At 50.5% G+C, this 13,097-nt stretch overlaps 1 protein-coding gene across 2 annotated transcripts in view; it reads right to left on the reverse strand.

The window, feature by feature from the left end:
• Positions 1-1,571: 1,571 nt before the first annotated feature.
• The window catches only part of LOC149287034 (rab5 GDP/GTP exchange factor), a 13,588-nt gene continuing 2,062 nt past the window's right edge, over positions 1,572-13,097 (reverse strand). Inside the window, exons 2-9 of one of the 2 annotated variants that reach the window (XM_089493270.1) lie at positions 11,562-11,744; positions 10,451-10,614; positions 6,615-6,781; positions 6,367-6,448; positions 5,749-5,881; positions 5,294-5,385; positions 4,551-4,807; positions 1,572-4,054 (exon numbers count right to left, since the gene is read on the reverse strand). In XM_089493270.1, coding sequence (XP_089349396.1) covers positions 3,656-4,054; positions 4,551-4,807; positions 5,294-5,385; positions 5,749-5,881; positions 6,367-6,448; positions 6,615-6,781; positions 10,451-10,614; positions 11,562-11,740 — 1,473 coding nt within the window. In that variant the 5' untranslated portion in view covers positions 11,741-11,744 and the 3' untranslated portion in view covers positions 1,572-3,655. Of the gene's footprint in view, positions 4,055-4,550; positions 4,808-5,293; positions 5,386-5,748; positions 5,882-6,366; positions 6,449-6,614; positions 6,782-7,745; positions 7,763-10,450; positions 10,615-11,561; positions 11,745-13,097 lie in introns of those variants that run through there. The other variant, XM_089493271.1, reaches the window with a different exon arrangement.

Below are 13,097 nucleotides of genomic sequence, written 5' to 3' on the forward strand. Positions count from 1 at the left end.
ATCAGGAGAGCGAGGGGCGTCATCCGTCCCGTGGATGAAGTCCAAGGCCGGGGGAGGCAGGGATGTAACTGGGGTCCCCTGGTCTACCGGCGTCGGCTCCTGGTATGGAGCTGGCAAGGCGGAGGCGCGGGCCTGTCTGGAGTGGGAGCGCTCCTTGTCCTTTGCCCTCAGCGGGTCGGTGGTGGGCCGGTCCTTGGAGGGCTTGGCCTTCTTAGGGGCCGGATCACGGTCAGCCTTGTCATGGTGCCTCTTCTTCCCAGGCTTGGGAGTCTCCTCCGATGGGAAGAAAGGGTTGTCCGGGAGGTCCAGGAGGACAGCAGTCGGTGTCGATGACGAAGGCCTCGGGGACCTTGTTCCTTGCACCGGTTCGGTATGGTCGCTAGGCATCGCATGCCGTGATCCCTTGGATGCCTTGGAGGACAAAGGCGAGGCGAGATGGACCTCCGGTTTGGGAGCCTCCTTGGAACGGGGGCACTCCGATCCCTCCTTTGGCTTGGAGGCCCGTTCGGTACCCTCAGTCCCCGATGGCTTATGGGGGCGCTTGGAGGGTTTGTCGGTGGCACTGGGCGGTTTGGAGCCACGGGCCACATCGGAGGTGGTGGAAGGAGTCCCGGCCGGGACGCACACCACGCTGGGGACGGCGGCTCTCCCCGATCCCACGCTGGAGACACTTGCCCGAGAAGATGAAGCGGGGGGTGGCAGAGGCGGGACAGAAGAAGACCGCGGACCCCTTTCTTGCAATTTCCCCAGGGCAATCGCCGAAGTAAGCCGGGACTCACGGTTTTTCCGGGCCTGGGAAGAGAGGGATCTGCAGAGTGCGCAGGCCTTGGGATCGTGGCTTGGACCAAGGCAAAGCAAGCAGGTGGAGTGCGGGTCCTGAACGGGCATCTTGCCCTTGCAAATGTCGCACTTCTTGAAAGCCGCAGGCATTTCAAAGTCGCCAAGTCGATGGGAGATCCGAAAACGAAGTCAACAGTCCGAAGGTCCGAAGTTACCAGGGGCAGGAGACAAAGAATGGTCAAAACGAAAGTGATTCCAAGCAAGCAAAGCAAGCGAAGGTTCCTCTGAAGCAGCTAGCGCGGCGGAAAAAAGGAACTGGGGAAAAGAGCGGGAAGGCAGGGGCCTTATAACGGGTGGGCGGAGTTACCGCCAAAAAGTTTCAATATGTTGCAGAGTAAAACTCTGCCCAGTGATTCCAGTAGGTTCCGAGCAGCACTGCGCAGGCGCAGTGAAACCCATTTGTATGATTCGCAGAGACCACGAAGAAGAAATACTGTATACACTCATGTATAAAGTCACAGGGAGAACCAGGTCTTAACGTAAAAGGATCTGGGGAGGGATGGTGATGTATTTCACCCAACCAGGGACCCTATAGAGGTGCAAGGCCCCTTGCGCAAACCCTAACAGTCACGCACCCTTGTGCTACCCAAAGTCCCACAATTCACCAAGCCGAAAGGAAGACGATTCCGCCTCACCTCACTTTTCCTCCCCGTCCTCGTCGGTGACCCTTCCCGGGTAGGGAACGGCCATCTTTCCACGGCGAAAAGAACGAGCATTTTTAATACAAAGAATCTGGATGAAGAGATTTTATTTCATTTGACAGCGTTTTTTTTTAGTAGCAGCATTTAGAATACATCTTTCAGGAGTGTCACCATGTACCTGGAAACCAGAATTAGCACCTAGTGTGTCCCGCCGGCACGAAAAGAGGTGGAGAAAGGAAGCAGAGAGTTAAGTCCAGGAGCAAGTAACGTTTAGGCCAATGCTCAGAGGGCCTCTCGCTTTGCTCCCATGAACTCCCTTCGCTTCTGGCTTTTGAGAAAGGTGGGCTGCTCAAAAGGCGGATGGGAGCAAAGACGGAGTTCAAAGAAAGGAGGACAAGACCAAACATTGTACCTGCCTGAACTTAAGCGCTTTAAGAAACAATGGAGGATTGTGCAGCACTGAACAAACACCCTCCGAAATGCCAGCTCCGAAAACCTAGGCCTTGGGAACTCATAAGATCAGCAGAGGTGAGAACAAGACTCAACCAGATCAGAGAAAACTGAAGGAGAAATAGTAAAGTAATTTTTAAAACAGTATTAAAATGGTTAATGTTGTAAAGAGGAGTGGCCCCCGACAGCTTTCCACAAGATGACTTCCCTCCAGATGCTGGGAGCTGCAGTCCAACCCCTTCAAGCAAAAGACTCCAGCGGAGTTTATCACACAAGAGAGTAATGGGTTAGGCAGTCTTTGCCTTTGGGTCAGATTTAGCATGTAATGTATACACCCAACGAACGGACTGGTGGTTTTGTCTCTGCAGAAAAGAAAAGGGAAACCAGACAGAGCCTTAAGACCAACATCACCGTGGAGTGTGCAAGTGCAGACGTCAGCTGAATTAATCCAGTTTGACACCGCTTTAACAGTTAAAGCAGTGTCAAAGTGCATTATTTGTGCAGTGCAGAGTCAGTCGTCGCCATCTGGGACGTAAGACACACTGACCCTTCAGAGAACCCCTCCCAGACTCAAGTCCAGCCGCTGGAGGACATCTTTGCATCTTCAAAATACGACTTGATCCTTGGCGAAAGGGGGAAGGATTCAACCCGGCGGAGAATTGAAACAACGGAGAGCACCGAAAGATTTGGAGAAGGAGATAGAAAGGCTGAAGACTTAGATATGTAAGGCAGCCTCGCCTTCTGGGCTTCCAACACAGACATTAGGAAAAGCTGCTTTTTCTCAGCATCCCCAATTCTGCTAAGACAGCTACTAACCTTTCAAAGGGTTTTACAGCTCAATGGGTCACTGGCCACGATGCAATGATTTCTTTCCATCACCCATTTCCCTCTTTCCCCCAATTCTTGGAACAAACCATGAATTTGCCACTCCAACCATGAATAATAATAATAATAATAATAATAATCAGAATATTGATCATTCCTTACCAAGATGGCATGCGGGCAAAGACAGCGGCCAATACCTGAAACCTATGTACATCTTTAAATGTCTACTTTACAAGAGAGAGCCTCCTTTTCCGAGGACAGGTCTAGGTACCTTTCTGTTTTGCTGGGTTTGTTTTTAGTCTCCAACTTGGCATTCTCAGCAAAGTGCAGAAAATAATTTAATATATTGTTTTAAAGGGGAGGCGGTGGGAGAAACACACCCAGACTTTCAATGGATTGCAGAAACACACACACGCAAACAGTCCATGCCTGAAAAGGGAAGAGTTTACAATCGCCAAAATATAGTTATAGTCCAATACAACTTTCTCCAAGAGCGCTGCCTTTGAGAGGGATTGGACTGTAACTCCTCAAACCGTGGAAGATGCAGTCCAACACCGCTGGAAGAAGATATTGCATGGAGGATTCTGGAGCTTGCAATCCAGCACTTCTGGGAGTGGATGCTGGGCATGGAGTTATGGGAGCCCCAGTTGAATGCCTCTGGAGTGCAGAAGAAGCCTGGCTTTCTGTATCATGGAACGATGGGTTAGGTAGTCAAGTGAACGCCAAGACACAGGGCAACTCCGGCTAAGAAATAAATATCAGGCAGTGCACCGCCAGCAGAAAGTACCTTTCAAAAGGCCCCGGTTTCAAACCCAACCTTTCCTTCCTCCCCCCACTCCCCCTTCAGACCGGCCTTCTAGCGGAGGACAGCAATGTCTGTAGAAACCAGGAGAGGGAAATCAGCCGGCATAAACCTGAGGCTGCAAGGGAGGCGGCAGTTTGTCGTTCTCCACGTTTTCGGAGTCAATGGCGGCCAAGGCTGGGTTGGGGGCCTTGATCTCCAAGGGGAACTTCTCCACAATCTCCTGGACCTCCTTGGTGACCCCCTCAGTCCAGTCAATGAGGTCCCTCTCCAGCTTCCTGGCCCCGCTCACAATCCTCTCCTGCCTCGCGTTGAGCTGCGAGAGGAGGTCGAGGTTGTGGTGCATCTGCTGGACCCCCGGGCAGACATCGGCCGGCCAGTTCTCCAGCTCCGGCTTCTTGGGAGAGCTCTGGCCCGACATGTAGCGGTTGAAGTCCTCCTGGCTCAGGTTCAGGGACTGAGCGTCCAGCTTTTCAATGAAGGCGACAGCGCAGCACTGCAAGAAATCACCACGTTACAAGGCAACCTTGCGCACGGACGCATGCTTCTGACCTGAATTCAAGGTGCTGGCGTTGGCATCTAAAGTTCTAAACCTCCTGAGACCCCACCTCTGATACTTGAGGGAACATTGTCCCTTATATACAATCCAGCATGAGAGCACTGGACTATGACTCTGGAGACCAGGGTTTAAGTCCTCCAGCGCAACTCTGCCAGACGTTGACTACAGAGTTGTGCTGGAGAACCTAGACGTTCCTAGAGAAAGCACTTCTCTAGGGCATTTGTAGGTCCTCCAGCATGATTCTATGGTGAACCTCTGGCAAATGTTGACCACAGAGTAGCACTGGAGGACCTGGAGATCTCTAGAGAAATGTTATCCACATGCAGAACACCCTTCTGCCTCATACTTTAAGCACCAATAAATAAATGCCTTAAATAAAAAGGTCTTTGCCTGCCAGTGGAAAGAGAGCAGAGAGGGGGCCAGCTGTACCTACCAGGTTTGTGAAGTAATACCCATCCTCCCCAGACATGAGCCTGCTGGGATTGCAAAAGCGGGTGATGTACTGGATGTTGGACTGGAGCCGGGGAGGGTTGCCCTTTAGGACAATGTAGATCAAGGTGGGGAGAAAGTCATCAGCCGAGGCCGGCTCATTCTTGGTGGTCCGGATGGCGTTGAAGATGTGCTTGCTGCAGCTGGTGATGCAGGCCAGCTTGTCCCGCGGGACGCGCTTGGAGTCCATCTCAATGATGTCTGCAAGACGGGAAACGGAAAACAGGGGTTACAAGATGGAGGGCTGCCAGTTGCGTGCAGATCCAAGGTAGCCAAGGTGGCTCTGATAAAGCCCTCCTGGCTTTAGAGGTTCTGCTAAAACGTGTTTCAGTCCGAGGTCCTGTTTTCAAGTTCCTGTGCTGGGTGGAGCCAAAGGCAGAGGTGCCAAGGCCAAAAGCATCCCATCAACGCCTTTCCAGGTTAAAGCTCTTAATGCTGATAGCGGAGCCTTCAGGAGGTATTTTAAGCCTTTTGGAATGGGGAACCCAAGCTGGGAAACCCATAAACGAAGATATTACGGGGAAAGGCATGTGGCCTTCTAGGTAAGTGAAGGAGAGTTAGATTTGGCCCAGAGCCTCAGGTTTCCTACACTTCTGCTTGGCCTTGAGTGCAAGCTTTGTGTAAAGAAACACCGGGAAAAGAGTGTGCAGAATAAACCACCAGCCTGTCAGCACTCTGCACGCGTACCTGTGATGGCTTTCACCACGACGTCAGAAACCTCCGGGATCTCTTCGCTGACAGGGACACACAGCATTTGTGGGGTCACCCAATGCAAAGCCCTGGGAGGGGGACAGAGAGAGAGAGGAGAGGGGGATTAACATTGTTTCAGGTCTACATCAGGAACCTAAAACATACACACACATCCACACACAGATACATACACACCTTTACCCTTTGCAGACCAGAAACAAAAATGGAAGTGAACACCTAGCTGCCTCAGGAAAAGAGGCAGATGCCAGGGCAGACAACTGGGTTTCTGCAACTACTTTTCTATGTCTTTGCAAACTACAGCAAACTATAGCAAACTGGAGGAAAGAGGGGAACCAGGCAGGTGCAAGGGAAAGGGAGGGGTTCTGGGAACCCTGCTTTCTCAGCCACCTCCTGAGAAGACCTCACATCTCCTTCCATCCCTGAAGCCGCACCTGATCCTCCTCTGGACGGCCAGGTCTTTCTTCTCATCCTCGGTGGTTTCTGGGCAGAAAACATACTTGTACAGCCGGGTCATGAGGTACTTCTCAATCTGGTCCATCACCTTCTCCGCTGTCTCGGGAGGCACTGCGGGGGGGAAAGGGAGAGAAAGACTTGGAACACAGATTTGGAGTCCTGCTTTAAGCTTGGAAACATTCTCCTCTTTTCTTTTTATTGCACTACCAAAGCTAGCATGGAGTAGTGGTTTGAGTACTAGACTAGGACTCTGTGAGTCCCTGCTCAGCCATTGGAAACCCATTGGGTGACGTTTTGCAAATCATACTCTCACAAGCCTCAGAGGAAGGAAACAGGAAAACCCCTCTGAAGAAACTTCTCCAAGGAAACCCTACTTTTAAAGCCAGGCTGCTGTTGGGAGCTAAGTGTTGGATTGGGATTCCAGAAGACTAGGGTTCAGTCATGGAAACCCAAGCCTTAGAGGAAGGCAGGCCAAGATCTGAATAAAATATACCCAGATAACCCGGTAATAGTTTCACCATGGCCCCCATAATCCAGAAACAACTTGAAATATACAGAACAGCAAACGGAAATCCACTTTCCAAGAGGAAAAATACCTTTCCAGCGCATCTGGAGCTTCTCAGCCACATTTTGGTAGAAGTCCTGGGCGTACTCAGACTGTTCCTCAATGCTCAGCTCCTATGAGAGAGAAAAAGGTCAGTGTTGCCTGTGAAAATGGACGATGCCACCAACAACCTCAAGGTGTTTATTTAGTTCACTTACATCTTATCTTTCTTTCGGTACGTGTCCCAAAGGAGCATAAAACAAAATAAAGTACAGCAAAACCATCCGAAAGCCAACCTACCCGCTTGTGGTGCATGGTCTCCAAGAACAGCTTGCACTGCTTGTAGATCTCTTGGCCGGCTTTGTGGTAAGGCTTCAGGAACTCAATGAACTCCTTGGAGACGCGGTCCGTCTCGATGCTGACCTGCCGGCTGATGGAAGGACTGGGAGCCTTAGCTTCCGGAGCGTCTACAGGAGAAGGAAAGGGCAGAAAGGTTAGAAAGGGCTTCACCCGTTTTGGGTGGCCATGATGGTGTCATGAACAGAGGAGATCTGGAGAAGGAAATCTACAACCTCAATGGGAGAACGTCCGCGCCTTATATACAATAGACAGACCTAATGCTGGAGACAGACTGAGGATCTGCAAAATGATGGGAGGCATGGATGATGATGATGATGATGATGATGATGATAATAATAATAATAATAATAATAATAATAATAATAGACATGGAATCAGGATGGGTTACAATAGTGAATGACCACTATGCTTGGATTCCTGCCATTTGAGATCCTCGGTCTCTCTCCAGACATCATGTCTCATCTATTTTCTACTGTTTGTTGTATCCATGGATCTGGAGCCCATTAATACAGATGGTGGATTGTATCTCCTTCCCCTCCATTTCCCATCTACCCCGCAAATGTTATAGAAGCGTCTGCCCATGTCCTGACTGCTGAGGGAACGGCTGGCTGTGGTGCCAAGACATTGAGACGGCTCACTTCAAGGGGACGGATCACTGCTGCAAGCTGCCTCCTGCATGTTATAACCATGATCCCCAGTGCCACCATGTCAGCGGGAGCAATGGATCCACTCCAAGCTTTCACACCACTCCAAGACATGGAATGGTCTTCCTAAACAGGTTGGAAAGCTACAAAACTTGGGGAAGTCCTCAGCCATGGCCTTCCCCCTGAAGCTCTCTAGATCTCTCAAGGAGAGGTAAATCAAGTGAAACCCTTTGGGATCTGGACTGTGCCTAGCCCTATTATGGGTCTACTCTTGTGTGCAGAGACCCACATTTTGCACACCCCCAATGCATGCAGCGCTCTGTGAGCCATCAGAATTAGGACACCGCCAAGCTGGATTCTAACAGCAAGAGCAACCGTAAATCTGTTTATTTCTGTTAAAGGGAAGAAACGGCGCCAAGTCACCCACCTCTCCGCCTGCCAACCAGCGCTGCTCAGAGTGAAGAATGGAAGACAAGGAGATGGAAATGAAGCAGGATGGAGCGACAGCACAAAGAGAGAGGAAACAAAACACAGAAGAAGAGACTCAGTTGGCATCTCGCAAAGTGGAACCACAAACCCAGCACACAAAAGGATCCAGCAGGGAGCAACGGATGATTAATGTCGGGTACCAATGGCTAGGAGGAGCATGGGATGGGGATGGCATTGTACCATTGAAACAGGTTGGATTACTCCAGGTTCTTATCCATGGAGGGAGGCAAAGACGATGCTGTGCCAGTTACTCCTAGATACGAGTTTGGATAAACCAGGGCCAGCTATGTTTAAAAGGAAGAGGGGTAACTATGGGGGAAGGGGTGCAAAGCAAGGGCATTGCTCCCCAATAAAAATTCTGCCTTCTCCTTAGAAGACATTTTCCTCCAGTCCTCAATTTTTCCTCCATCCTCAGATCACTTCCTGCAGCCATTTTAAGAACAACTGCAGAGGAAAACAAGGAGTGATAGACTTATGGAGGGCTGTAATCTGCAAAGTGGGGTCTGGTAGGGAAAAACTGGCTCTTGGCCCACCTATATGCCCACCTTTACCAATATGTTGGTGCACCAGTCAGCAAATGACTCAATAGGTCTACTTTAGCTGAGACTCGCCAAAAGGATGAGATGGGAGCCAAGCCTAAACACAAAATTCATTTATATTTCATATATGCCTGATACACATAGGTATGGTCTCACCAAAAGGCTTCAGGTTGTAGGGTGCAAACTACTCCATCATCCCCCACAAAAAACAACACAAAAAGAGTCCTGCAAGGTGAATTGCTATGGTGGGCACAGGAAGAAGTCATGCCACAAGACACACAAAAGCACACAAGGGGGTGCAAACATTATCTTCTGCAAAGCAGGCAGAATAGTAACTAAAAAGTAGTAGGTACCGGATGCGCCAGACACAGTGCAGACGCATTTAAGTCAGAGTTGAGAATCATGTGGCGTTCCCAATGTGGTCAGACTGCAACACCCATCATCCCCAGCCGTCAAATCACCAGCCTCAGTTGAGTCAAATCCCATGGATTTGAGGTGGGTCTCTCAACTAAAGAGATTTCTTTAGTCGTGTTCTTCGGAGCCGCTGCCCTTCTTCTGGCTTGGCTTGGGGTCTCTGCAGTGGCCCAACCTGGGGCCAGCAATCTCTCTAGGCACAACCTCAGCTGGGATTCTGCAAAGCCACTAAAACAGGGGTCGGCAACCAAGGCAGGCGAAGGCCGGGGCTGGCTGGGTTTGGGTTACCTTCGGTTGGAGTCGTGAGCTCCCAAGGGGGAGCGAATATCTCCCTCAAGTCCCTGAGCAGAGTGTCGGCACTGAGCTCGCTCCCAGGCGCTTCGGTTTTAGCGCCGGACTCCTGCGCGGCTGGAAGAAACGCAAAAGAGCATGCGGGGCACCCACGGGTAACATAGGAGAAAGGAAACAGGACACACAAACACCAAAAAGGGAAAGAAAAGGGATAGATCAAACCATTCTGGGTCAGGGCTTAGGAGGAAGAGGCATGCAACAACCGGTTAGGAGAAGATGTAGTTATGCACCGCCACAAAGCCAGACCCAAAGTGGAAAAGGAGATTAGAGTTAGGGGTGCCAGACCCCCATGAAAGTGAGAAAACCACAAACAGGAATCTCTAGACCCTCCAGTTGTAACTCTATGGTCAACCTCTGTCGGACGTTTACCACAGAATCGCATCAGGGGACCTACAAATGCCTAGAGAAGTATTGTCCCTAGGAATGTCTATGTCCTCCAGCACAACTCTATGGACAGCTTCTGGGTTGGCCACAGAGTCACACTGGAGGACCTAGAGAGTCCTAGAAGGAACACATTCATCAAATATGTGGATAATCAAACCAGCAGAAGTCAAAGCTGCAAATGTGGGGTGCCAACTGTACTTCTGAGAACACACTTTAAAGGTACAAAACATGCAGTTTGTGAACCAAGAAATGATACTGTTCAAAACGCATGCAACCAGCATTAGGGCAAATGGAAAGTTATGACTTATGGAAGACATCGGGGCAGCCAGCACAAGCCAGAGTTAAGAAGTGCCAAGTCAGGATAAGGAAAGGCACCAAGCGTAGTGGGTTGAACTATGCTTTGGGTTGAATACCATGAGTGCTGTTTTTTGTTAATATACTCAGACAAGGTTAAAAGGATTAGAAAATCATTAAATACTAGGATTGAAGGCCAGCCTTGGCTCAGGAGGAGCATCCAAAATCAAAGCGCTTTGCATCCTTGCCCATTTTAGCACGAGAAGCAACGCAAAGCCTCCCCGGCGCAGGAGCCTTGGATCGCGCCAGCCTCTGCGCAACCCCAGGACTCGGCTCTTCTCAGCAGATGGCACCAACCTTTAATTCTTCTACATTTTCAGCACAGCTGCTGCCTTAAGTGCATTTGGCAATTAGTGCGAGTGTCATGAAGGCTAATGTCTGCTCTGTTCTGTACTTAAACCTTTCATTGAGGTGGCTGCCACATCAACCTGTTCCTGGGTAATTCTGGAAAGAGCAAGCAGACGCTTTTATGTCAATATGGTTGCTCAAGCCTGCCTGCTGCTCTTTATTTTTTTGAGTCCAGGTACAGACAGAGGCATCTTCTAGAAACACGACTGCCCAAGGAATACGTTTAAGGCGCAAGGTGGCACTCGGTCCTTACCTTTCTTTGCTCCTGGCCGGGAAGCCCCAAAGAATTTCTTGACAGTGGTCACTTTGCGTGACTTCTCGTTTGTTTTCTTCTCCTCGAACTTGGTGAAGGTGAGCGACTGGGCCCCCGGCGGGTGCTGGGTGCTGGCATAGGCCTCTTCCTCCTCGCGCTGGAGCCTGAGGGCAAGAGAGAAAGAGGTAAAGGACCATGGTGAGTCCCAAAAGAATGCATGGCTTTCATGGCCAATGATCAGTGCCCTTCCCAGAGCCTGGAGCCATTACAATTCCTAGAACCTCCCAGCCAGGAGTCTGCAATAGTTTTTGTTCCCCGCCCCACTAGTCTGATTTTGGAAGCCCTGCTTAACCCTGGATAAGAGACCACCAGGAAGGAAGCCCAGGGATGTTTGGAGAGAGCTGGGAAAGAACCCTGCCCAAAACCCTGGAGGACGCCATTGTTGGCAACGTTTGGCAAGATGCACCAAGTGCCCAACTCCATGCAAGGGCAGCTTCTCCTGTTCTTAGAAGCTTGGAGGGCGAATGCGCCTTCCACAACAACATCTCCATTTTGAAATGTGCATTTTCTAAGCAGATCCTCCCCACTCGAAAGCTTCCCTCTGCCCTATCTAGAAAGGAAGCCAAGTGCTCCAAAGTATTCCCGCTGGCATTTCTTTCCCCACTTATATCTTATCTCTCCTCAGTCGCCAACTGTCCCAAGTGGGCTGTGAGTGGAAAGGAAAGGTAGGGCCACCAAGACTCACCCTCATCTCCTCCACCAGAAGAACATACAAAATCCCTGAATACAAAGACAACCTTCTGCTCAGGTGACCAAGCATTTAGCAAGAGAAAACAACCAGCATCAGGCTTATCACTCCTCAGATGATAATCGTGTTTTAAAGGCTTGGCAAACTGAACAGAGAGACATAGGGCAGCCATTTATCAGGAGCCAACTGAGATGTGGAATGCTGTGGAAGCTCAGACTTTCAAAAACCAGGGATGGACGAGTTTGTTTTACTGCCCAAGGCCTTCCAGACATGGTCAGCCGGAGCCCGCAATACCAAAAGCACAGCTTGGAAGAATTTAACTCCTTGAAAGCGAATGCAAGAATCCTAACAGTTTCCTCTTACCTCTCAGCCAGCTCCCAGTCTTCCTGGATCTGCTTCTGCCGGGCCTTTTGGTATTCCTCCCGCCAACATTTGGAGCAATAGCCCTGCCAGGCGATGTTGCCATAATACCCGCATCCCTTCTTGCACAGCAGCTCCGACTGGTCCACATGGATGCCGCGGCGCTCCGACTTCAGGCTCATCTTGCTGCGGGGAAAAAGAAGAAGAAGAAGAAGAAGCTGGGTTATGTTTAGAGCCAAAGTGGGCAACGGCAGTAGGACCCTTTGGAGGCCACATGGACCATCAAATATAAAGCACTTGCAATGGACTGGACTTGCCCTTCTGGTTCTGAAAAGCCAGTACAGTTGGCATTACTGCAGGGTGGTCTGCAAAACCGGAACCCAAGGAGGCTGGCCTGGTAGCCACTGGCAGATTAATGCTGGCCAGACACCCGAAGTTAGAATAAACACATCCCAAAGTCAGGCTCATCCAGGGCACAGTATTTCCAAGTTCTACGCATGGCTGTGAAATCTGGACCGGAAGAAAACCAGTGCGCTTGAAATGTGGTGCCAGAGGAGACATCTGGCACTACAAAAAGACCAGTCCACAAGTCTGAGAGCAAACTGAGCCTGAACTCTACCTAGAAGGCAACTGTGGCTGTCATCCTTTGGATGTGACTGGGCAACGTGACTCAATGGAAAAGACAATAATGTTGGGGAAAGAGGAAGGCCACGTTACAGATAAGACTAACTGAATCTTGGAAACCACAGCGGCTACTGCCCTGAGCTTGCAAGACCAAAGTAGGGCAGTGGATGACCAAGGGGGACCTTGGAGGTCACTCATTCAGAAGGACACCAAAAGCTGAAGCCGACTGGGCTGCAAATGCCAACAACAGATGCCCACTGAGAGATTCAGGGGCCCACCATGGCTGCATGATGCCAAGGCCTGCAAAGAGAATCATCAGCTGAACTGATTCCCTCCAGGTTTGCCTCCGAGGGGGAAAGAAAACCAATGGGGTTTGGGGTGTCCTTAGTGGGGGAGAGTGAGTTTGTACCCCAGCTTCAGCTTCAGGAGGAGTGTTGTGTCTCTCATCCGGACCCCTTTTGCCATACAACCATCACAGCTCTCTGAGGGAGCAGCGTCTCCCATTGCCAGGGAACAGCTCTTACCCTTAAAAAGGTCTTTGCAATGCTTAGCAGGAATCTCTTCTCCTACTGCTCCAGAATGAAAGCAAACTGAGCCCTCCAGCCTTCGCTGGCAAGCAAAGAAAAGGATTCCCTTTGCAGCTGGAGACTGTCGAACGTTGGCCTGTGTCCGAGTGGCGGAGGCCCTCGGGAATGTCTCCGTCACGTGAGAGGCCTGACCTCCCTCAAAAGGGCGAGGAAAGGGCTGGGGAAGGATGACGCACCCTCCGGTATTTTCCATGGCCCTAGCTCCAAGCAGAAGAGTTTGGGTCTCTCTTTGGGGACTGGATTTGAGAAGGAAGACCCAAACGGAGACCTTTGGAGAACCAAGATAAGGAAGATATAAGGCAGGAGTGAAAGGAGCATGGCTGGGCGA

This window comes from Sceloporus occidentalis, unplaced genomic scaffold (genome assembly GCF_023333645.1).
Source record: "Sceloporus occidentalis isolate IW3139 unplaced genomic scaffold, rSceOcc1.0.p SCAF_64, whole genome shotgun sequence".
NCBI lineage: Eukaryota > Metazoa > Chordata > Lepidosauria > Squamata > Phrynosomatidae > Sceloporus > Sceloporus occidentalis.